The 26,220-nt window shown below is 49.6% G+C and overlaps 1 protein-coding gene across 3 annotated transcripts in view; it reads right to left on the bottom strand.

The window, feature by feature from the left end:
• GLIS1 (GLIS family zinc finger 1) overlaps window positions 1-26,220 on the bottom strand; it is a 223,670-nt gene that overhangs the window by 88,628 nt on the left and 108,822 nt on the right. For all 3 annotated transcript variants that reach the window (XM_070403339.1, XM_070403337.1, XM_070403338.1), the window contains exon 2: window positions 234-411. In XM_070403339.1, coding sequence (XP_070259440.1) covers window positions 234-411 — 178 coding nt within the window. The remainder of the gene's footprint in view (window positions 1-233; window positions 412-26,220) is intronic.

Consider the following 26,220-nt stretch of genomic DNA (forward strand, 5'->3'; position numbering starts at 1 on the left):
AACGGGGAAGCACACCTCAATAAAACCATCTCTCTCTCACGAGGCCCTGCAATTCCAGAGGTGCGGGCCTCGTCCAGGCAGCCATCATTGTGCTACTGGGCTCTGGCTGGTCCCTGGCAATCCCGTGCCTCAGTTTCTCTGTGTATCCTCTAAGCCAGACAAACTAGGTGAGGTCTGGAGGCCTCCAGGGTGTGTCCACAGAGGGCAGCTGATGGTGGGGATGGAGCACATACCTGCTGGGGTGGGGGAAATGGAGCAGCCTCTCACAGGCTGGGGGGTGGCCCCTGGATGGGGGGGTTCCCGCCGAGAGAAACAGGCCCTGACGGCAGGTGGGGCCCAGGCCCTCGGCAAGGTCCAGGTCCAGCAGGCTCTTCTCGGAGCCTGGGGTGCAGTGGCCGTAGCTCCCGTTCACTAGGTAGAGAAAGACAGGAAGAGGAGACAAAGTAAGTGGGGAAGGCCTGCCAGGGGTGCAGGCAGAGGGCAGTCATTGGGTACAGCATGAGACAGAGCACCCTTGAGCTAACAATAAATGAACCCCTACTACATCTGAGGCACAGGGACACCTCATTTAATTCCCATAATCACCAGCAGGGTCAATAATAGCATCAGCTGCTACTCTAGGTGCAGGAAAGACTTGGGAACTAGACGGACAATCTCCTGTCTCTGGGAAGCTCAGCACCTATGATCCTCACTGATCACCTAATGCTCATTTGCCAGGGTGCATGGCCACCTTGGAGCTGGTGTTCTGGAGCTCAGCTGCCCAGCAGGCTGAGTGAGCGACACTGACATTGTATGTCCAGGAGCAGGTGCCTACTGAACAGCACCTGTTCTGATGATCACCAAAGCTCAATCTACAGTGTTTTCCAGATTTCATTATAACATATAAATACAACATGCAGTGTTTCACGCCTCTGTATCCTCCATGGTTCTTTGACAGCCTAAGTATCTGCCGGGCCCAGCTGCTGGGTTTCTATGAAGAATAACTGAGGCAGCAGGTGAGAAAGCCCCTGAAAAACTACGTAACATGTAACAAAAATGTCAGGGATGTTTGTTGTTACTTCCACTCCCTGAGCCTCCGTTTTCTCATCTATAGTGTGAGGAGGATTAATCTGGAAACTACTTCCTACTTAGGCTTTCTGCCCTGTCACCCGGCCAAGTTAGGCTAAGGAGGAAAGGACATACATGGGCTTGGGGGCCCTATGGGTCTTGGTGTGAGTCCCTACTGCCCCAACCAAGCCTGTGACTTGGACAAGTCCCTCCCCAAGGCTGACCCTCCCCAAGCTGACCCTCACCCCAGGTAGAAGATGGAAACAGCCATGCCAGTTCCTGGGAGATGCTGTGAGGTTCTGAGCCCTGGGGTGCAGAGCCCCTAGCACAGTGCTGGCACCTGGTAGGTGTGCCAGGAGCAGAAATTGTTCTTACTGCCATGCAGCACTTTGAAAAGCATAAAGTACCCTAGAGAGGTAATAAATCATTAGCAGGCCCAAGTATTGTCCAGGAACTGCAAACACTGAGCAAGACACCCCGTTAAGCTGAGAAGAGAACTGACACCAGAACACCCCTAATGTAAGGACAGAGCACCATTTGCTAAGTAGTGTGTGCAGGCCCTGGGTGCGGACTCACTGGCCTCTGAGGGAGGGTATTATTGTCCCCATTGTACAGAAGAGAAAACAGAGGCTCGGCGAAGCTAAATGCGCCCAAGATCACACAGCTAGTAAGAGTCTGGGATCTCTGACCTGTCAGACCCAAACCCCACATTGTAATCACTATGTAATAAAAAGTGGCCCCTTAGCCAAAAATCCAACCTCACCCTAATTCTAGCCCACCCCCAAGGCCAGACACTCTGAGCTAACCCAACATGTGCCCACAGCCCTGGACAGGCACCCGCATTCACCTGCCAAGCACTTGACAGTTTGCAGATGAGAACACAAAGCTCTCAAGGTCCTAGGCCAGGTAAGGGGCTCAGACAAAGCTCCAGGTTCCCAGGTACAGGTAAGCCTGCCCAGATGAACATTTGCTCAGAAGCTGCCCTCTGTGTCACCTTCCCAGCCAGAACCTGGGCCCGTGTCTTGCTGTGAGGAACACTCACTCCCACTGGCTTTGGCTGCTGCTCAGCCAGCCCCTCACAAGCTTATTTTTTAATAACTTGGTTGTTTTTTAATTAAAAGGAAATCCCTGGTAACAAATGTGAATGGCCTGAGCTAATGAGAGCGGGCTGCCGCTCGCTTAACTCCGTCTCTGCTTGGCGGTCTCTGCCTTTTCCAAATCGTTTCTGCATGCGATTTTATTGTCCCATTGAGGCAAACCATGGGGCTGGGCCTCAGAAAACTGTAGATAATTTTATGACCATTAATAGCATTTGGAGCAGAGAGAGCTTAATCATCACACAGGGCTGTTCGGCCAAGGTCTTTCTCCCAGAGTCTTTGGGTTGGGCAGGCAGTTCAGAGCTTCCTTCAAGGACCCACCAGGCCCACTGGGGACCTCTGAGTCACTTCTCCCTCATTCACTTGGGAGAATGTGTGGAACAGTGGACGGTGGCCCCCGGAAAGGCGCCAGGGAGCCCAGCATTCTTCAAGCCCTTATTCATCAGGCACTTCCAAGGTGCCAGACACATTCAATACTTTCAAGTGTCCATCCCTGTGATGTGGGCCCATTACAGCCATTTTCCAGATGAGAAAAGTTGAGGTCTGGAGAAATTGGGACCTTCGACTAGGACCACGGGTCTGGGTTTGACTTGTTTGGCCCCACCCAGATCTCTTAGACTTCGAAGCCCAAGTTCAGTCCTGCCACCCCTCAGCCAACTGAACAACTGGGGGCCCCTGAACAAGCATCCCCACCTGTGACTCCAATGAAGATCCTATTGGGGGGCTTTGGGGGAAGTCAAAGAACCATCATCCCAATGACTCCTAAACTCTGCAGGTGGCAGGATCACTCCATCTACAAATGAGCACAGGGGCTCAAGGAAGTTTAATGGTTTACCCAAAGTCACCCAGGCAGGCAGTCAGGGGCTGAGTTGAGATGTCGGAAGAGACAGTCACTGTTACTCAATGAACAATTGAGGCTCTTCTCTGCTGGATACACTAAGAGGTTTTCCTATCCTATATAATCCTATATAATAAAAGCCTAATATGCTAAGTGTCCAGTCATCCATTCAACCAATCAAAGCATAATATGCTAATGATATGCTAAGGCCACTCAACTGCTCGTTATGACATGCACTGACCACCAGGAGGCAGATGCTCTGACCGGTAGGTTAGCTTGCTTTTTTTTTGCAGTAACATTCCCCTTTAATAGCCTGGCGGGACCTCCAGTGGTAGAGGAATGGGGTGGCGGGGCCCCAGTCACCCAGTCCCTTGGCCACCCACCCCAGAGCCCAGAGTGGGAGGCTTACGCACCCAGCGGGGGACTAGATAAGCCAATTCATTTCCCATCGCTGAGCGGGTCGAGAGGAGGCAGCTCCGACCTTAATCACATGGTGGTTAAAAAAAAAAAAAATAACTAGGAACCAGTGGCAGGAAGGGGAGGCGAGGCTAGGGCATGGAATGACCCCACCTGCTGCCCCAATCCCTCCCTTAGGGAGACGGGCCGAACATACCCTGGAGCCCTCCCACAGCCCCTCCACGGCTGGCCAACCTTCTGCATCCCTCCCCAGCCCCGATGGTGCACCGATGGGGTCCCTTGGTCTGGCCTGCACCCTCTTGCAATCCTGGAGCCCTTGGGGGATGTCGGAGAGCTGGTTTCGGCCTGATGGCAGAATGACCAGTTTCTATGACGTGCACTGACCACCAGGGGCAGACGCTCAATGCAGGAGCTTCCCCCTGGTGGTCAGTGCACTCCCACAGGGGGAGCACTGCTCAGCCAGAAGCTGGGCTCATGGCTGGGCGAGTGCAGCGGCGGGGGCCTCTTCCATTTCCGCAGCAGTCGGACATCCCCTGAGGGTTCCCAGACTGCAAGAGGGTGCAGGCCAGGCTGAGGCCCCCCTCCCACACACACACGAATTTTGTGCACCGGGCCTCTAGTCTATCTATATAAAAGCCTAAGCGACTGAACAACTGGTCGTTATGATGCACACTGACCACCAGGGGGCAGACACTCGATGCAGGAGCTGCCCCCCGGTGGTCAGTGCGCTCCTATAGCGAGAGCACCACTCAGCTGACCGCCGGGCGCCAGATGCCGCCGGGCTCACGGCTGGCAAGCGCAACTGTGGCAGCACAAGCCTCTCCCACCTCTGCAGCAGTGCTACCAAGCAGTGATGGCAGGACAGCAGGGGGGGGGGGGGGGGGGCGGGCAGGGAGAGCGGGAGTGGCGTAGCATCCGGCCTGGGCTCAGGCTCCTCCCCGGCCACCTGGCCTGCAGGGATCTGGCCAAAACTGGCAATCTGACATCCCCCAAAGGGTCCTGGATTGCGAGAGGGTGCAGGCCAGGCTGAGGGACCCCACTGCTGCACAAATCCATGCACTGGGCCTCTAGTAATAAATAAGCAAACCAGCTGTGAGAGGGAGGAAGGAGCCCCTTGGTTCAGTTTGGCACTTCTTAGGGTGCCAAGCCCATTCAAACGTTGTCTTGTGTGAACCCTCCCAGACCCCGGATGAAAGCCTGGGCCTCCCACCTTGCAGAGGGACATAAACACCAAACCTGGCAAGTAGCTGCCCGAGGTCACATGCCAATTGCTGGCATGGCCAGGGCCTGAACCCAGATATCCCAAGGCCTATGCCAGATCCCACTCTGGGCCACCTGCTTTCTCATAGGCTGAAATTAAACCAGAGGCTGCAATATGTTCCCCAGAGATGCTGCCACTACTGTCACTGCTGCCCACTCCAGGCCCACGTCAGCCAGGGGACCTCCCACTGTTCTCCCGCCTGTTGGCATCTTGCCTCTCTGTCCCCAGGTGCATCATGGAACCCACCCCTGCTCACTCTACATCAAGCATGTCAAACTCGCGGCCCCCGGGCCGCATGCATCCCATAACAAATATTTTTGCGGCCCAGCCAATGTAACGGTGTAAGTAATGTTTTAATAAAAAATTCATAATTTAATTTTTACAATATCCTGTTACACATAATTATTAATAACAAACTACAATGTTTGCTAATGAGTGATTACTATAATCGTGTTGCATTGATTTCCTTTACGCACTTTACACGCAGGCGCACCATTTCTCTCCACTGATACCAGCAGCAAACATTTTAGCAGCCGATTGCCACGTTATTAGTCTTGGACCGACTTGTTTGTGTGCACAACAGGAAATATTTCACTTTCGAGAACAAGAAAAATAGGTTTATTTGCGTTACACTTATTAATTTGTGCAGTTATTCAGTGTCTGGTTAGTTAATGTTCAATAAAAATATTAATTTTTATTAAAATGTTCTATTATTTTATGTTAACGATTACTCATTTATTCCAGCCCTTTGTGTTCAGCATGTCTTTATCGAAAAAAACCTACAACTTAAACCTTGCTTATTTGGCCCGTGTTAGCCTTTGAGTTTGACATGCTTGTTCTACATCCTCAGGGAGCAGGACTGGAATCTTTCTCAAGGGAGGCAGGGGAGTGAGAGGGGCACAGCAGCCCTGAGGCCCGGAGGCAGGCTGGGGATACCCAGCAGCCATGTCTCCCTCTGTGCCACAGGGGACCAGACCTTGGACCTGGCTTTGCCCATGTACTGTAAATGAAGCTTTTTTTTTTGGAGGATTGGAGGGTCAGGGGGTCCTGTGTTCATTTTTACAAGTTGGTGAGAAAATCCAGCACATCAGGGCTGGGACTGACTGACCCATCTGTTTCAATAATAGATGAAGAAACTGAGGCTCACACAGCAAATCCACAACAGAGGCTGGACTGGCACCCTCGGGGCTAGGTAAGAGTTTGGTTTCGCTTCCTCTTTGAGTCTCAGTTTTCTTATCTGTAAAATGGTGCTAACACTACTTCACAAGGTTCTGGTGACAATTAAGTGAGATAATGAACACAATGTGTTTGGCACTGTGCCTGGCTCACAGTAACTGTATAACGGTGTAACGGTGTCAATAATGATAATTATCTCTTCCATTTATCCTTGAGCTTGGGATGGGGCCAGGAGGCAGGGCCCTGTGTGAGAAGCATTCTAACCCCAGGAAAGTCAGACCTGGATGGCCTTGAAGCCAGACTCAAAACGACAAGCCCCCAAGGCTCAGGGGTCAACGAATGCAGGGCCAGGCAGCCTGAATGAGGTCACAGCCAGCAAATCTGAAGCCGATGTCTCCAGTTACACACCACAGAGCTTTGCAAATTACCGTAATGACTTGGCTATAAAGTGGTACCACATATAAGGTGACTCCCCACAGGAATTTTAATGTACGTCGAAACCTGCCAAGTCTGCATGAGGGGGACAATGATGCATTCAGCATCCCAGGCCCAGATGCCACCTCCCTGCAGTCCCAGAGCAGCCAGTGGCTGGTCTAGGACAGCCTACACGACTGCTCCTCGTTCAAGGACAAGCAGAACAGACTTGAGTGCCCACCAGGCACCAGACTGGTGACATGGCACTGCACCTTACAGTCTACACCAAACATTTTGCAGCCCTCACATATGAGCTTCACTACAACCCTCAGGAGTAGGGTGGGGAGGCTGGGGGGTAGAGGGCAAACAATTTGCCCAAGCTCACTCAGCAAATGCAGGGCTCAGACTTACACCGGATCTCCTGACTCAGCCACCTTGTCAGCAAGCTTTTTCTGTAAAGGGCAAGACAGTAAATATTTTAGGTTTTGTGGCCATACAGTCTGCTGTTACAATTATTCAACTTGGACCATAAAAAGCAACCATGGACAATATATAAACCAATGAGTGGGGCTGTGCTCCAATAAAACTTTATTTAGAAAAACAGCTCACTGGCTGTTGGACTGTAATTTGCCAACCTCTGAGCTAGTGCAGCAGTTAGAGATGGGGCTTTGCAGTTAGAAAGCTTTTCCTGCATCTGTAAAATGGGGAGAATTTTACAGGGTGGAGTTATGGTGTGAACACCACTGTCAAATACTGAATGCAGGGCTGGCCCCTGGCAGGCATCCAATAAATGAAAGTGCCTGAACCTGTCTCAGGGGCCCCCACAGCCTGGGTTCACCCCTCACCCGGCCTGACCTCATACTCCCACGATGCTTTGCTGCTGTGCTGCACACATCCTCACCCCTCTAGTCAGGGTGGCCTGACACCTCCCAAACCCTCTGAGCCCTCAGAGGTCAACAGAAGTGCATCTCCTTCTGGAATGTTCCCCAGTCTCTCCTGCCCTCCCTGAGCTCCCCCACTCAGCTCACAGCAGTCCGTGTGAGTGGCTGCTGTTTAGGGCACCTCCTTCCCTCACCCTCAGCCTGTGTCAAATACTCCACACATTTGATCTCTAAGTCTCTAAGATGTCCCCACACTCCGGGACTGTAACACCGAGCTGGCACATGAATGCTTTTAAGTGCAATTAAAGTCCTGCCACCCCCACAAGCCTGTGAAGTCCCTCAGCACAAGGGTCTTGGGCCCCCAGAGCTGCTGAATGTCAGAGCATCCAGAGACATGATTTTGCCCAATTTACTTCACATACAAAAAACAGGGGCCCAGATGGGGAAGGGACTTGTCCTAGTCCCATAGCGAGCAGATTCTCTAGACACGGGGGCGCCACTGGGGATACTCCCCTCACTCCTAGCACACGGTTAGACCACGGGAGGTGCTTGGAGACACTGGGAAGGTGGGCTGAAAGGACTGTCCAAAGTCTACTTCCATGTCTACTATTATGCCAGATGCTGCCACTTAGGAAAACGGACCAAGCTTTTGTCACACACACCTAGGATCAAGCCCTAGCTCCACCATTAACTTTCTGGCTGTCTGACCCTAAATGAGGGTCTCCCTTCTGAGCCTTAGTTTCTTCATCTGTAAAATGGGAATGTGAAACCCAACTCCACTGGGTGGCTGGCTGTGAGGCTTAAATGAGATAATATATGCAGAGATGTGGTGCCACCTGGCAGAGTGAACACTTTATTTTTATTTTATTTTTTATAGTTTTACTTTTTAAATCTTTATTGTTGAAAGTATTACATAGGTCCTCCTTTTACCCATTAACCTCTTCCAGCCCGCTCCCATCCTCCCCCACCCAGGCCCTCACCACCCCATCGTCAAGGTCCCTGATTTTACTGTCTTGTCAGGCAGGGGAAACAGAGCCCCGGCCTCCCTGGGTGATCTGTCTCCAGGAATGGAGACCTGCTTTCCCAGGCAGTGAGCCCCGGCGGCCATCGAGGGCAGCCTCAGGGTAACAGGGTCTGGAATCCCTGCAGGCTTGTCTGTGTGGAGCAGGGCCTCAGCCCTCTCCAAGCCTCCTCCGCTTTCCCCTCTGAGCAGTGGGAGTGCCAGGCAGGCAGGAGGGACACTGGGGATCCCAGAGAGTGGGAGACACAGGGGTTGAGCAGCTCTCTAAGGACACACAGCCATGCTGCATCCACACTCCCGGCCCCTTCTGCCTCACCGCACTGCCTCACCATCCCCTCTCTCCCTTCCCCACCAAACCCAGAGGCCTGGCAACCACAGCCTGGTGGGATGGGTTACCTGAGGGCCACTCACTTAGCCTGGAGCCATCTTGGGGGGGTTCACAGTCATTGGGGAGGAAAGGCTGTCAGCTTGGCCGGGCCTCTGGAGCTCCAGAGCCTGATGCTCAAGGCCTCATGCCAGGTTTATGGTCACCCGTCATCTCTCATCCCAGATCACAAAAACTCCATAAATTCTCCTTTAAGGCTAAGCTAGAGTTACAGGGACTCAAGCCAGTAAAACCTGAGCAGGCTCACCTCAGGATGCCACTGCCAAGCAAACAGACCGAGCCCTCTGCTCTGTCCCAGGCCAGCCCAGGCCCGGTTTCACATGTGGGTGCAGGTATCTATACACATAAACACATTTTCTGGCCGAGTTTCTCTCTGACTCTTGTATTGCTACCAAATTAGCACATATTTGTTGGTGGAAAAAATTAGAAAATAAACCTTGGCAACTATTAGAAAATAAATGTCACCTATACTACCAACAGAGAGAGCCACCGCAGACATGACGACACATAAAGCTCTGTGGCATTTCCATATGCCTCTCTACATATTTGACCATAAAACAGGAAGACATACTTATTTTCTTGAACTCTGCTTTTTTTTTTTTTTAGTATTGTATCATGAACACTAAAGTTTATAGAGTGCCTATTACATTCCAGGCCCAGTACCAGGCCCTTTTCACGCCAGCACTTCTAATGCCATTTTCCAGAGGAAAAGTGACTTGTCCAAGGTCATGCAGCTGGTACATGGTACAAGCCCAGCTCTCTCGGACTTAGAGGGCAACACTGGCCCAGACCTGGTTCCACATCATTAAGAGATTCAGAGTTGATGCAGCTGATTACTTTCTTAGTGTATTGGTCAGCTTGGGCTGCCATCACAAAATACCACAGACCAGGTGGCTTAAACAACACATTTATGTTCTCACTTTTCTGGAGGCTGGAAGTGTAAGAGCAAGGTTCTGCTGATTGAGTTTCTGGTGAGAGCTCTCTTCCTGGCTTGTAGATGGCCACCTTCTCTCTAGGTCCCTCATATGGCCTTTCCCAGTGCCTGCATGCAAAGAATGAGAGCGAGAGTGCAGTGTGCCCTGGTGTCTCTTTATAAGGACACTAATCCTACTGGAGGATCAGGGCCCCACCCTTAACCTAATTTAACCTATAAAAGGTCCCATCTCCAAATAAAGTCACACCGGAGGTTGTGGCTTCAACATATGAATTTGGTCAGCAGAGGAGAGGGAGCACAAACCACAAACATCCAGTCTATAACACCTGGTATTCATTCCCCCCACACTAGGGTGCATATTTCTATATCTATCTACTAGAGGCCCAGTGCACGAAATTTGTGCATGGGTAGGGTCCCTGGGCCTGGCCTGCGATCAAGGACGATCGGGGCCTTCCAGCTGCTGGCCAGGGCCTTCCTTCACTCCACATCGCCCCCAGTGATCAGTGCACATCATAGCGAGCGATTGAACTCCCAGTCTCCCGATCAAACTCCTGAGGGGACACTTTGCATATTAGCTTTTTATATATATACTAGAGGCTCGGTGCACAAAAATTTGTGCACTGGGGGGGAGGGGGGTCCCTCAGCCCGGCCTGTGCCCTCTTGCAGTCTGGGACCCCTCAGGGGATGACCACCTGCTGGCTTAGGCCCGCTCCCTGGGGAATTGGGCCTAAGATGGCAATCAGACATCCCTCTGGCAGCCCAGCAGCCCTCGGGGGATGTCCACTTGCCAGCGGGGTGCAGGCCTAAACTGCAGTCGGACATCCTTAGCACTGCTGAGGCAGGAGAGGCTCCCACCACCACCGCTGTACTGGCAGCCATTAGCCTGGCTTGTGGCTGAGCGGAGCTCCTCCCATGTGAGAGCACCCTGACCACCAGAGGGCAGCTCCTGCATTGAGCGTCTGCCCCCTGGTGGTCAGTGTGTGTCATAGTGACCAGTCATTCCCAGTCCTTCTGCTGTTAGGGTCAGTTTGCATATTACCCTTTTACTATATAGGATAGAGGCCTGGTGCACAGGGTGGGGGCTGGCTGGTTTGCCCTGAAGGGTGTCCCGGATCAGGGGTGCCTGGCCAGTCTGGGTGAGGGGCTGAGGGCCGTTTTCAGGCTGGCGGGTGACTGAAGCTCCCAACCTCTCCTTTTTTTCTTTTATTCTGGGATTTATTTACCTTCTATGGCTGTCACTGGAACTGAGAGCCGGCTTTAGCTCTGAGGCTCGGCTCCAGCTCTGAGACCTCGGCTGCTGAAAGCAGGTATCTGGGTTTGTTTGGCTTCTATAATTGAAACATTGTTGCAGCCCCAGCTCTGAGGCCCGGCTGGCTGAAAGCAGGTTTCTGGGGTTTGTTTAGCTTCTATAATTGCAACATTGTTGCATAGAGTGCAGCTCAGAGGCCGGCAGCAGCAGGCGGGGAACCTTGGCTTCCTCCATCACTGGAGCAAGCAAGCCTCCTGTTCACTTCAGCTGCCTGGCTGCCGGCCGCCATCTTGGTTGGCAGTTAATTTGCATATCGCCCTGATTAGCCAATGGGAAGCGTGTCGGAGGTACGGTTAATTACCATGTTTGTCTATTATTAGATAGGATATAGATGGGACTTGAGAAGGAGAGACCATATCCCATGGCATGTAAATGCAGATTCTGGGGTCCGACCAACTACATTTGAATTCTGGTTTTGCCATTTACTAGCTGTGGCCTTGTCTGTGTCACATGACTTAGCTTCTCTGTGCCTCAGTTTATTAAAATGGGTTCATTTACTATGTAAAGTACCTGCAAGAGTGCATCTGGCATGTAGTAAGCACTATGTCGGTACTGGCTCTCATGGTGGTTGTTCTTAATCCCACTCCAGGTGGGCTTCAGAAGGCTGCACTGACCAGCATGATCTCACCTCCCCAGCCACAAGGCCACAGGGACCGGCTCCAAGACAGGCACACAAGTTCATCGAATTATACAGAGGCCTGAAACTTCTGTTTATGACTGTTTGATGGAGCGGGTAGGAACAGCCTCTCCTCCTGTGTATGTGAATGAGGAAGCATGTGGTCCTGGTAGCTGGTAGAAGCCATCTTGTCATCCCAAGGGAAGTCAGTTGGAGAACAATAAACCAAGGCATCTCAACCAACAGCAAAGAAACTAAACCACAGCACTGGTTGCACCAAGAACCTCTTGTGTGAATAGTAAAATTCCTGTAGTGTACTAAGCTTGTCTCAGATGTATTTTCTGCCACTTACAACCAAAAGCATCCTTATTAATACAATTTCTTCCATAAAATAATCTCTACCCACTCTGACCATCTTTGCTTTTAATTTGAGTATTTAGTCCATTTACACCATTTACCTTTAATGTAACTAACTTATACTTGGGTTGAAATCTACAACCTTACAGGTGTAAAATACTACTAGTGTACCTCAGGGGGAACAGAGATGCCATGTTGAATCAGAGAGGGAACAGCACACACAGGGGCCCAAAGGCTGGCAGAAGCACTGGGCATATTTAGCTGATTTAAGTATCTCCCAAGGGTGGGGAAGGGTGGCCTAGTAAAGAAATTCTGATATTCCTTAAACTCTCAGATTCTTCATTTCATCATACTGAGCCAGCATGATTCCAAAATTTAAGATTAGAAAGTTCCATGCATGTGAAATTTTAAAATTTCATGATTCTCTCATTCTAAGATGATGCGATTTTATAAAGCTAAGCATTTATATTACTACTAGAGGCCCGGTGCATGAAATTCGTGAATTCGGGGCAGGGGGGGGGTACCTCAGCCCGGCCTGCGCCCTCTTGCAGTCCGGGAGCCCTCAGGGGATGTCCAACTGCCGGCTCACACTGACCACCAGGGGGCAGCTCCTGCATTGAATGTCTGCCCCCTGGTGGTCAGTGCACATCATAGCGACCGGTCATTCTGCCATTCGGTCAATTTGCATATTAGCCTATTAATATGTAGGACTAGGGGCCCAGTGCACAAATTCATGCACCTTGAAAGGAACTGTGGGCCACAAGGCTGCAGTGGGCGCAGGGGTGGGTCTCAGTCCATCCTCTGTGCCCCGCCCGGCCCCTGGCAACCCTGCTCCCACCGCTGCCGCCATCCCACGTACTGATGGCGCCGGCCCCACTTGCACCTGCTGACAGTGTGAAGCAATTGGGGCCGGCACCACCAGCTGGTGCGAGTGGCAGCTGCTGCCCCGATCGCCCCTCAGGAGCAGGATGAGGTAGAGAAGCCCTCAGAGGCAATCGGGGTTGGCAGCTGCCACTCACACCTGTTAACGGTGCCGGGTGCCGGCAGCGTGTGCGAGCAGCAGCTCCAGTACCGGCTACAGGTGTGAGCAGGGCCGGTGCCAGCAGCAGATGACAGCAGGGCCTGCACCAGCAGCAGTGCAAACAGCGGCTGCCAGCCCCAACTGCCCCTCAGGAGCAGGGGGAGGTGGAGAAGCCCTGAGGAGCAATTGGGGCTGGTAGCCGCTGCTCGCACCCACTGACAGTGCCAAGTAATTGGGGCCGGGGCCAGCGCTGGCAGCAGGTGTGAGCAGCGGCTCCAGCATTAGCAGCAGGTGAGAGCAAGGCCAGCACCGGCAGCAGGTGCAAGCGCTGGGCGGGACCGCAACGCGCAGGAGCAAAGAATTTTTAGTAACCACCAAAGGCTCGCCCCGATGACAACTACCAGCGCCCCGCCTTGGTCTGGCACCCCCGCTCACCTGCTCCACCATCCCACCATGGCCGACACCCACCATGTTCTACACTCTGCCGCCTGCTGCCAATGCTCACCATGTTCCGTACGCGCTCCCTGGTGGTCAGCGCACGTCATAGCAACCATTTGTACGGTTGTTTGGTTGTTCCGCTGTTTGGTCTATTTGCATTTAGGGTTTTATATATATAGATAGACAGTTCTAAGATTCTCTGATGTCATGGATCAGACATGAAATTCTCTGATTCTGAGGCTATAAAATCCCAGCCCTCTCTGATGGGAGGCCTGTCACATCCTACGGTGCCCTGAGCCCCACAGAAAACCCTGCCTGGCCCAGAACATCAGGGAGCAATAGTGATGGTCACCAAAAACCCTTTGTTTTTGTCCAAGCCAAAAACAGCCAGAAGAGTAATGGGATGACAAGAAATCCAGAGGAAATGGCTGTTGAAATCTATAAAAACTTCTCAAAGACAAACATTTCCATCTGTGTTTTTTCAGTAAATACAGAACCATAAATGTTTATGTCAGGCATATATTTATTATTTCATGTTTGGCTTCTTTTTTTTTAACATCCTCCACTTAAATCAAGCTAATTAGTTAACTTCTATTCGTGCCCATGTTGCCTACCCTCCCCCCCCCACAACTGCTAAAAAATATATAAAGAAGGAAGAGATAAAGACAAGGGGGGAATGCACAGCTCCAGGCAGCTGGGCATGGGGAGGAACATGAGGTACCAGCATCTTAAAACCCCCTCCCTCCATCTCAGGCCTCTGGGAAGGATCAATTATTCTGACTGAGAAAATACCACCATTCTTTGCAAAGACACCTGGACCTCCAGGAAAAGGCACCATCAGAAATGCAACACAGGGCAGGCAGTAGGAACAGTTCCTTGTCCCTCGGAGAGGCTCAGAGTTTCTAGACACTGTGGAAAAGACAATTTGTCCCACAGTTTGGCCAGAAAGGCTGGCAAACCCTACTTGGGAAGTCATAGAAGTTGCTTTGCCTTCTGAAAAATTCCCTTTCTCTGGCCTCAGCTCTGAAAACACTGAGTTCCCAGTGCACCTCTTCCAGGAAGCCCTCCCTGACCAGCCCGGTCCCACGGAGCTTTTTGTTCTCTTCTTCTGCCCTCCCTGAGGACCTATAGCCAGTCTTCCAGTCTGCACCCTCACCTGCCAGGGCACAAGGGACATACTAAAAATCATTGTGGGGGGGGCCAGGCATGGGAGTGGGGATTCTGGTGGTCACAAGGACTTGGAACCACTCATTTAGTGGGGAGGAGCCAGAGATGGACAACTCATGGCCAAGGGTGGGCCAGCCCTACACTAACTTTTGGTATCTTGCCAGGTATTCAAAACAACTGTAAACAAGCAACCTGTCATCTAAGCCTGAACACAGCCCCATTTTACACATAAACACAGAGTACTTTTCTCATGATTTTAGCATATACTGAATTTTCCAGGAATGGAACTACCATGTAAATTGAGGCGAGACTGTACTGTGTTTTGCTTGGAACTTAAACAGGAGGTGCTCGCCATTTCAGAAAATCACGTCACCCTCGGTCACCCTGCTTGTGACGTCTGCGTGTCTAGCTGACAGGCCCGGGGATGCTGTACACAAGGTGCGAGCGGCTGACGACTTCCTCCTGTCTCCTGAGGAATGCACATCACCGATGGTCCTTCCCTTGCACTTCTTCTTTATAATGCAATTGAAACAATATGTGGAATTTTTAAGAATTTGGTGCAGGCAGGTTACGTTCTCTATGAATTTTACTTCGTGAGGGTAAAGGAGCCCCATCAGAAAAAGGAAGTGCTCTGAGAACCACGGGCCGAGGCCAACTCCTCATTTTTCAGATGGGGAAAGAGAGGTGTCCTCCCAAGTCAAACCGTGGGCGATATGGCAGAGCCAGGGTTGGGCCAAGTGCGTCTGCCTCGACAGTGTTGAGACACTCCAAGTGCAGGCCCATGTCTCTTTTTGTCTTGTCCTTTTTAAAAAATCCTTAAGTTACAGCTGTCATTCAGGTGTACAACACAGTGGTCAGACATGTATATAACTTAGGACAGTGATGGCGAACCTATGACACGCGTGTCAGAGGTGACACGGGAACTCATTTTTTTGGTTGATTTTTCTTTGTTAAATAGCATTTAAATATATGAAATAAATATCAAAAATATAACTCTTTGTTTTACTATGGTTGCAAATATCAAAAAATTTCTATATGTGACACGGCACCAGAGTTAAGTTAGGGTTTTTCAAAATGCTGACACGCCAAGCTCAAAAGGTTCGCCATCACTGGCCTAGGAAGTGATTTCCCCATAAGTCTAGTATCCACGTGGGCAGGTCCCTGTCTTGATGTCTTTGATTCCCAGGGTCTGTTTCTAGATTCAGTGACACAAAGAGAGCCCCGGCCCAGAAGGACACATGAGAAGGCAGGCACATGATCCCCAAGCGGGCTTCCCAGTGAAGGCGAATCAGCAGCCAGGCCCTGTGCTGGGGCAACAATTGGGGAGGGGAAGATGGGGGGGTGGTACCAGGCTGACTCTGGAAAGCCCTGGAGGGGCAGGCCCAAAGGGGTTCTGGGGCAGGTGCAGTCTCCTGCACTGGCTGATGAGGGATTGAGACCGTGAGGTGGAGCTCACCTCCCCACCCTGCCTCCCCCACCCGAGTCGTTCTTCTGCTGCTGTGCCCCTGGTCTCAATCCTTCCTCATCCTCAGCCTCCATTCTCCACACTGTACAGCTCTCAGTCCATCCTCCTCCCCATCCGCACGGGCTTTGCCTCACTCCAAACCACCAGCAAACCTGAGCAATAGTTTCCTCTCCTCCCTGAACACGGCCATCCATTCCACCACAGCCAGAGTGATCTTCCCAAAGCACAGAACTGGCCATCTGTCCCTGCTCCTGACCCACCACGGCTCCCACTGCCCATGAGATACCCTCTGAATGCCTAAGCCAAACAAGCAAGACCCTGTACCCTGTTTGTTCCCACTGTCCAGCCCCATCCCCTGCTGGTTCCAACACTCCCCTCCCTGCAGCTGTGCCCAACTGCTCACAGCTCACCAGACCTGCCCCGCTCTTCCCTCACTTCCCCAGTCCTTGCCTTTACTGTTCCTACCACCAGGCTGCCCTCACTGCTTCCTCTGTGCTACCCCAGCCCTGTGTGTCCCCATCAGAGAGCCACTCGCACTGCACAGTGTGGCTCATGTCTAAGTGTGTCAAATGCCAGGTTGAAGGACAAATGCAGAAAAGAATATATCAGGTAAGAGGTGAGCGAGGCCTTGAGTGACACTTGAACCTCTGCTACCAGGAAAGAAGAACCTAGAAGGACGAGAGAGACAAAAGCCTTTTCTCTAAGACGCAGCCCCAGTGGGTCCACCGGGCCGCAGGCCCACTCTGGCCATGACAGCTCCCCTGGAGAGATGGGGGATGGAAACGTACCAAGCATTTCCGTAAGCGGATTTGAGGGAACACGAAGCAGCACCGAGCAGTGTTTTCATTCTAAACCAGTGGTTCTCAACCTGTGGGTCGCGACCCCTTTGGCCGTCAAACAACCCTTTCACAGGGGTCGCCTAAGACCATCCTGCATATCAGATATTTACATTACGATTCATAACAGTAGCAACATTACAGTTATGAAGTAGCAACGAAAATAATTTTATGGTTGGGTCACAACATGAGGAACTGTATTTAAAGGGCCAGAAGGTTGAGAACCACTGTACAGGCGCAGGCCTCTGGAAGGCTGGGTACTGCAGGCTTAGCCCGGCCCAGTCTGGGCCCTGTTCCAGGCGGCACCGGCACATAGGACCACACTGCCCTGACTTCTGAGGCTGCACGGAGGGTTTCTAGGCAAATACAGCCAATGGGACACCCCATTCAAGGAGACTCACGGCTGGGCAGCTCCAGAGGAGAAAGCCTGGCCACAAGTCACATTTCGCCTCCATGGGGAGGCAGTCTGGTTCTCACCAAAATACTCATGTGAATCAATACTCATGTGTTTTGGTCCAGTAGCCTCCGCTTCCAGTCCTAACCCCCTTTCTCACATTTCAGTGAGAAAGGGCCCCAGGCTGGGGAGCACAGCCCAGTGCTCCAGGCTTCCCTGAAGATTCACTACATGTCTCTCAGGCAGCCCCCAACCCTTGGGACTCAGTTTCCTTTGCTGTAAAACAAAGGAAGTGGACTGGAGGTGTGGCTAAATGTGTGTGTTCTCTTCTAGCCCCAGAGAGCCATCATGAATCCCCTGTCAAAGGCCTCATGACCCAGAGGAGGGGCTGGTATTGGACAGGCCCCCACATTTGGGACGCCTCACTACCTGACAGGCCTGCTACTTCCCACAGGAACCCAATGCTTCCTCTGGAATAGCCAAAGACAGACCTGTTCTCCCTCCCCCAAGCTCCCACTGTGTGTCCAGCCTGGGCTCTGGGACACAGAGATGCACCAGGCACTGGTGCTATCCTCAGGAGCCCAGTCTGGTGAGTGACACAGACGCTTAAACAGAAAAGGTTCCAAAACTACCCCTCCCCCAAGGGTGAAGGAGCACACCTCCCTTCCTCTGTCCTTCTTCCAGTGCAGTCACTGCCTCCATGAAGCCTTCCCTGACCCTGCCACCTTCTCCCCCTGTGGCTGACCACTCACTCCCATGCATGCTGGAATCCCTCCCTTACAGCCTTTACCATGTGATGTAAGCGTGTGTCTGTACCTCGGAGGACAGACAGTCTTGCTAGATAAGTCAAGCAGCTTATTTTATAGATGAGAAAACCGAGGCCCAAGAAGGTAAAATGACTTCTCCTGAGTAACACACAGAAGAAAGCAGACCTGGCATTCAATCCCAGGGCTGGTCATTCCAGAATACAGTCCTTGTGGGGTGACAGTGGTCATCCCGTGCCTCACCACAGGGCTGCCCAAAGGCACGGGTTCCTGGGGAACAGCACACTTCCTGAGGGACATGCCTCAGTCATTCTATCGTAAAATGTCAGGGTACCATGGCCCTGAACGATAGATAATCCCATCTCAGACTCCGAGTTTACAGAAAAGGGAGACTGAGACCCACAGAGAGCAAGGGGCTTGTCCAAGGTCACACAACCAGGAGCCAGATCAGGCATTCACTCCACAGCGCCTCGCTGATGCCTCAAGACAGCTGGCGAGGGTGACACTCGCCTTGGCATTCTGGAAGAGATGGGACTTTTATAACTTGGGTTATGAGCGTTTCTCAAAGGTTCTTCATCAGTTCTGTGAGGCAGAGGTCATCGTGAGCCCCGCTGGAGAGAAGAGGAAACCTAGTCTGGGAGGTGATGGGGCCACGCCAGGACTCAAGCCGGGTCTGCCTGGGGTAAAGCCATGGCTCTCTCCAGGATGGGCTGACAACTTCAACCACATGTCACATGTACAAAGACGACCGATCTCATCAGTCCTCACCAAGGCCTACGGCAGCCCTGACCTGTGCTTCTGATGCCAGCTCAGGGCCCAGCATCTTTTCTTCAGACCAACTCTGACGTCACAGTGTACCGCCTTGATGGATGCATCTGGTTAGAGACTAGGGTGACTAGAAAATGGGCCAGAGGGCCGCCTGGGCTCAGGGCGTGATTTCCCCGAAGCCTGCCTGCGTTCTTCTTGCTCTTCTCGCTGCCAGGTTTTGCCGGGTGAGCTGTGGCAGTTCACTGCCAAGCACGGGGACCCTGTCAGCAGGCTGGCCATGAATGAGTGCAGTGTTTGGGACCAGTCAACAAGATGGATGTTGTTTCGTTTCGGCTCCGCACACCGTAAACATTCTGGGGCAGACGCAGCTCCAGGTGGCTCGCTGGCTCGCGCTCGGCAGCTGGGCCGGTTTGCAAAGGCCCATTAACAGGGACATAAACATGGAGAGCTGGGGGATGGAGGGCAGGGAGGCCACTGGGGTCTGTCCCACTTTTGGAGACAAGAACACAAAGGAAGAAATCTAGGAGCCAGGCTGGAGGTGGAGGCAGCTGAGCAAGGAGGGACAAGGCCCCATCTGGTCCCAGCCCTAGTTCTTAACACGGATTCTGTGTGGCTTTCAACAAATCTCACGCCTAAACTAGGCTCAGTTTCCTCATCTGGAGAAACAGGAAAGGCTCCATGGCTAAGCTGCAATAAATGAGCTGATGGTACCAGCACTACATCCGGTCCATTTAGGCTCAGCGGTTAACAGCATCGAATTTAAAGACAGACATCTACCTGGTCTGGAATCCAAACTGCCATTCACCCACTGGTGTGCTCTTGGCCAGGTAGCCTAACCTCTCTGAGCCTCCCTTCCCTTATCTGTCAAATGCAGACTGATGGTAGGCACACACAGGGCTGTTGTGAGGATCAAATGAGATAATGCCCAGAGGTGCTCTGCTCAGGGCCCCGCACACAGTAAACAACAGTCGCTCTCATTCTGTTCGTATTTGTATATCCCAAATCTCACACAGCCTCTTCCGGAGGAGCCGGCTCTCGGGATGAAGTGGATGGCCAAGGCTGGGCAAAGGCCAGGCCTTCTGGGATTCTCCCTTCCTGGTCTAAGATGAGATTTGAGTCCCAGACCAATAGCTCAGCCTGCCAGGCGCCCACATGTGCTTCAGCCTGGCCCCAGACATCAAGCCCCAGGCCCATGTGGGAGGCAGTCCAACTCGACAAACATCAAGTCTCCACGAGCCAGTTGGCTAAAAATCAATGTGTCAAATGACCAATTCATCAAAAGCCAATTAGCCACAGATTACCACGCCAAATGGCTACATTCCCAAATTAGCCAAACAGTTACCCAAAACCTGTTTATTTGAACCATTTATAAAGATGACAACAGTTTGTGCTACAGGAGATGGTTCTGGTTTTAGGGAATTTGGGAAAAGGATCTTTGCAGATGTAATGACGTTAAGGATCTTGAGATGAGGAGATCTTCCTGGATTATCCTAATGGGCCCTAAATCCAATGAGAAGTGTCCTTATGAAGGACAGAGGAGAAAACAAGGCCACGGAGGCATAGACTAGGCAGCGGTCGCCACCCGGTGGTCCGCGGACCACTGGTGGCCTGTGAGGTCCGAAAGGTTGGCGACCGCTGGACTAAAACAATGCGTCCACAGAATGCCAACAACCACCAAAAGCTGGAAGAGGCAAAGAAGAGTCTCCTCTGGAGCCTCCAAAGTCAGCACCTTCATGCCAGGCTTCTAGAACCGTGAGAGAATAAATGTCTGTTGTTTCTAAGCCACCAGGTTTGTGTCCACTTGTTATAGCAGCCACAGGAAACTGGTCTACATTTTTAAATGATTACTTTATGCCATTTGCTATTTTGCCAACTCTTATCCTTTTTTAAAGGATGCTTTTGTTAAATTCTCAAGAAACTTGTTAACTTTAGTTTGTTTATTTCTAGCAATTAACACACAACTGTGATATGGCTGCTTATGCTACTTCTTCATTTATGTATTACTTTGCCCATCATTTTTTTTTAATTTATTTTTATTTATTTATTTATTTTTTTAATTAAATCTTTATTGTTCAGATTATTACATTAGTTACTCTTTTTTCCCACCATAACTCCCCTCCACCCAGTTCCAACCCCACCCTCTGCCCTCACTCCCCACCCACTGTCCTCATCCATAGGTGCACGATTGTTGTCTCATCTCTTCACTCACCCCCACACCCCTCCCCCCCCCCCCAAGAATAGTCAGTCCATTCCCTTTCTATGTCCCTGATTCTATTACAATCACCAGTTCATCAGATTATTTATTCACTTGATTTTTAGATTCACTTGTTGATAGATGTATATTTGTTGTTCATAATTTGTATCTTTACCTTTTTCTTCTTCTTCCTCTTTTTACAGGATACCTTTCAGCATTTCATATAATACTGGTTTGGTGGTGATGAACTCCTTTAGCTTTTTCTTATCTGTGAAGCTCTTTATCTGGCCTTCACTTCTGAATGATAGCTTTGCTGGATAAAGTAGTCTTGGTTGTAGGTTCTTGGTATTCATCACTTTGAATATTTCTTGCCATTCCCTTCTGGCCTGCAAAGTTTCTGTTGAGAAATCAGCTGACAGTCGTATGGGTACTCCCTTGTAGGTAACTGATTTTCTTTCTCTTGCTGCTTTTAGGATTCTCTCTTTGTCTTTTGCTCTTGGCATTTTAATGATGATGTGTCTTGGTGTGGTCCTCTTTGGATTCCTTTTGTTTGGGGTTCTCTGCGCTTCCTGGACTTGGAAGTCTATTCCTTTCACCAGGTAGGGGAAGTTTTCTGTCATTATTTCTTGAAATAGGTTTTCAATATCTTGCTGTCTCTCATCTTCTGGCACCCCTATAATTCGGATGTTGGTACGCTTGAAGCTGTCCCAGAGGCTCCTTACACTATCTTCATATTTTCGGATTCTTTTTTCATTTTGCTTTTCCGGTTGGGTGTTTTTTGCTTCTTCGTATTTCAAATCTTTGACTTGATCCTTGCGACCCTCTGGTCTGCTGTTGGGAGTCTGTATAATATTCTTTATTTCAGTCAGTGTATGCTTAATTTCTAGTTGGTCCTTTATCACAACATCGAGGGTCTCATTAGATTTCTTGAGGATCTCACTACATTTATCGGCGGTCTTACCAGTCTTTTCGAGGGCTTCTAAACAGTTCTTTAAAGACCTTAAAAGTGTGGTTTTGAACTCTATATCCAACAGTTTGCTTTCCTCCAATTCTGTCGTTTGTGTCCTGTTTCTTTGTCTCGGCATTTTTTTATGCTTCGCTGTGTCGATAGAGTGCCTTTCTGTGCTAAGTGTCCCAATTACCTAAGGTAGACACTCTTGGTGCACCCCCTTGTGGGCTTTGTGCACAGTCTTGTTGTGGTTAAGCCTTGATTGTTGTAGTTATCACTGTGAGGAATTGACCTCCAGGTCAATTGGCTGTGAGAATCAGCTGTGTCTGCGGTGGGAGAACTTCTGTGCTGGAGACACCCCTCTGGGGCTAGACTTGCTTCGATGGGGCTTTGGTGCTCACTGAGTCTGCCTCCTGAGTGTGTCTTTTATGGTTCCACAGAGCTTAAAGCTGGATGGTCCCACTCTGACCTCTGGGCTTCCTGGCTCCTGGATCTCTAGGGAGGTGCTAATCTAGCCTTTGCCTGAGGCTATCCAGCAAAAGCCTCCCTGCAGGGCTTGGGCGGGGCGGGTCCCACGGGATCAACAGGGCGGGGTTAGCAATTATGGCTGCTCTCAGTCTTGCCCTCAGAGACTCTGCTTCTCAGTGTCCCAGTAGTCGCTGCAAGCCCCACGGAGAGAAAGCTGCCCTAGGGTTCTGAGCGATGCCAGATAGTCCCGCTTCTCCCGTATGAGTCTGGGTCCTTAGAGACTCGCCCGGAACTGGAGCTCAGAGCCTGAGACTCCCTCCCGATTGAAAACAACCGCGCCCTCAGCCTCCAGCCTGCTCCACATGCACTCCGAACCTTAGTATTTTACTTCAGCACTGCGCCTCCTCTGAGCCTCGGTATGCTTTTCTCTTTCTTCCTAGTTGTAGAACATCCACTCAGCCAGCTTTCCTGTGGTTCTGGATGATGTCCGTTCTGTCTTTTAGTTGTATTTTTGAAGTGGTTGTTCGAGGCAGCAAACTCCCGTCTACTTTGCCCATCATTTTTGGACTTTTTATGGTTTACAACCAACTTTTAAAAAATTCCTTTTTTACAATTTCATATTTATGGTTAAAGCATATAAAATTTGATATCTACTCTTTTTTAATAAAGTATAGTTGAAATATGATATTATATTAGTTTCAGGTGTACAACATAGTGATTTGACATTTATATGCCTTACAATGTGATCACCATAGTAAGTCTAGTACCCATCTTTCACCGTACAGTTATTACAATATGATTGCCTATATTCCCTGTGCTGTACATTAGATCCCTGTGACTTACTTATTTTATAACTGGATGTTTGTACCTCTTTTTTAAAAATTAATAAAACACAGCTATATATAAAAAAAGATAATCCATCGTGACCAAGTGAGGTTTATCCTCAGAATACAAAGTTCTAGATCTGTCAGTATAATTCACTAAATCAAAAGAATAAAGGAGAAGAGCCATATGATCAGCTCAACAGATGCAAAAAAAAACACCCAAAAAACACAAACCTATTCGTGATAAAAATTTTCAGCACGCTAGGAATGAAAAAGAATCTTCTCAGTATAACAAAGCACATCAATGACAAGCTATAGTTAATATCATGCTTGATGGTTAAAAACTGAATGCTCTCTCCTAAGATTGGGAACACCATAAGGATGTCCATACTCAGGACTCTATTCAGTGTTATATTAGAGATCCTAGCTAGTGTACGTAGACAAAGAAAGAAAAAGGCATGGAAACAGGAAAAAGAGAAGCCTGACTCTTTATTCTCAGATGATATGATTGTTTACATGGAAAGTTCTAAGGAATCTCCAAAAACATGAAGAGAATAAATTAATTTCGCAATGTGGCAGGATATAAAGTCAACATAAAAATCAATTATTGTAATCCTATATACTAGAGGAAATAATGGGAAAATAGAATTCAAAGAGCAATACCACATAAAGTAACACTAAAAAACATAAAGTGCCTAGGAACAAAGTTAACGAAAGTTGCGTAAGACCTTTACACAATGAAAACTACTAAACCCTGTGAAAGAAAGTCAAGAAGACCTAAATAAATGGGGAGAGATGTTATGTTCATGAATGGAAAATTAAATAATATTAAGATGTCAAGTCTATTCAAGTTGATCTATAAATTTAATGTCATCCCAAACAAAGTTTCAGCAGGCTTTCTGGTAAAACTTGACAGGTTGACTCTAAAATATATATATGGAAATATTAAGGGCTTAGAATAACCAAAACAATATTGAAAACGAAGAACAAAGTTGTAGGGCTTACATTATCTGATTTCAAAACTTTCTATAAAACTACAGTAATCAAGACAGTGTGGTGTTGGCATAAGAATAGACATAGATCAATGGAACAAATGCAGTCTATAAATCAACCTACACTAATAGGGTCAATTCATTTTTCACAAAGGTGCCAAGACAAACCAATGAGGGGAAGAAGTCTTTTCAACAAATGTTGCTAGAACACAGCTAGTTTCAACATTTGTTGAAAAGACCTATTTCCCTCATTGAGCAAATTTTGGATCAGTCCAATTCAACAACTTTTTCCTTTATGTTTTCTGCTTTTTGTGTTCTATTTTAAAAACCTTTGCCTGCCCCAAGGTGTGCTCTCTTCTAGGAGTTTTATGGTTTTAGCTTTATGTTTATGTTGATGATGCTTTGTGAAATGATTTTTGTGCATGCCTGTGACTGTCTCTCGCATCACTAGTGGAACCACCTTCCCTTATAGTGGTCTAGGCAGGCCCCGATAGTCCCTGCTGAGTGACCTTGGACTTGATCTCACTGACTCCCTTCTCTACGGCTCATGACAATGGATGCTCTGTCCCTTTGCCTCCTGGTAGAACCACTAGGTCCAGAATGGGGCAGTTCTTGGGAATGGCAAAGGGGATAGGGTATGGTGCCAAGGTACAGCCCCTCTACTCCAAGCCTCTCTTTAGCAAAACCAGACCCTGGCCAAATACTAAAGTTCCCATTATTGTAGCTAGTAAGGTCATTAATCCAGTTAGAGGCAAGTCAAATAAACAAACAGCAGATACAACTCATATCTTCCCCAGGAGCCAGCCTCCCTACACCCGTCTCTGGAGCTCCTGCCAAGTCCATCCTCAATAGCCTGGCAGCCACATGCTCTGCACACTGCCACCTCACCCCCAGCGACCCCCATCTCTGCTCCAAACACTCTTTAGTTGCCCCATTCCCCATGCTGGATGGCCCCCACCTACATCCAGGGGATCCCTGAGCTGGCTGAGCTAAGTTTTCTGCCTCCTTATCAGCACTTCATTGCTCTGCCTCTACCACACCCTCTGTTATGGACTGAATGCTTGTGACCCTCCCCCCAAATTCATATGTTGAAACTTCACCTCCAATGTGATGGTATTAGAAGTTGGGGTCTTTCAAGGTATTAGGATTAGATGAGGTCATGAGGGTGGAGCCCTCATAAATGGGATTAGTGTCTTTGTAAGAGTCATGAAAGCTTGTTCTCACCAGACACTGAGTCTGCTAGTGCCTCGACCTTAGACTTCCATCCTCCAGAACCATGGAAATAAATGTTTGTTGCATTTTTGTTATAGCAGCCTGAACAGACTAAGAACCCACCTCATCCTCAAACACTCCTCAGGAGCTTTGCATCTTCCAGTCTCTGGCCTCTCTTCTCCCAGGTCTGTGCAGCTCCATGTCATCATTTAAGTCTTGGTGAGAATGCTACCTCATCTTGGAGGCCTTCCCTGACACTCTGGGAATCTCACCATCACGCCATCCTGTCTGACCATCTTCACAGCACTCATCACTATTTAATACCATCTTGTTTCTTTGTTCACATCTTTATTTTCTACTCTCTGTGGACATGGATTTGGTCTGTTTTGATCACCACCCAGATCCAAGAATACTGCCTGGCTCATAAGAATTCAATAAACTTCAGTCCTATGCATGAACCCTCAAGACTGTGCTTAAATGACATCTCCTTGGTGAGACCTGCCTGTACACCCTTGCTCAGTTCCCTCAGAAGTACAGACCTCACTGCCTCCCTCCCCCATCTCCCTCTCCGCCTGGTGCCTGAGGGCAGGGCCCTGGTTCATTCATCTCCACACCAGGCCCCTAACACCAGGGACTGGCCTGCCACAGGAGCTGAGTAAGTTTTCTTTCTTTTTTAAATATATTTTTTACTGATTTCAGAGAGGAAGGGAGAGGGAGAAAGAGACAGAACATCAATGATGAGAGAGAATCATTGATTGGTTGCCTCCTGCATTCCCCACACTGGGGATCGATCCCACAACCCAGGCATGTGCCCCACAACCGGGAATCGAACCTCCTGGTTCATAGGTTGACACTCAACCACTGAGCCATGCCTGCCTGGATAAATACCTTTTCACTAAATAAATAAATGAATGCAATTCAGCTTCCCCACCTGCATTAAATATGGAAGGACTTTTTATAAACTATAGAGTGCTA

This window comes from Myotis yumanensis, unplaced genomic scaffold, assembly GCF_028538775.1.
Source record: "Myotis yumanensis isolate MYYU_CA2020_CCGP unplaced genomic scaffold, mMyoYum1.0.hap1 SCAF_2, whole genome shotgun sequence".
Classification (NCBI taxonomy): domain Eukaryota; kingdom Metazoa; phylum Chordata; class Mammalia; order Chiroptera; family Vespertilionidae; genus Myotis; species Myotis yumanensis.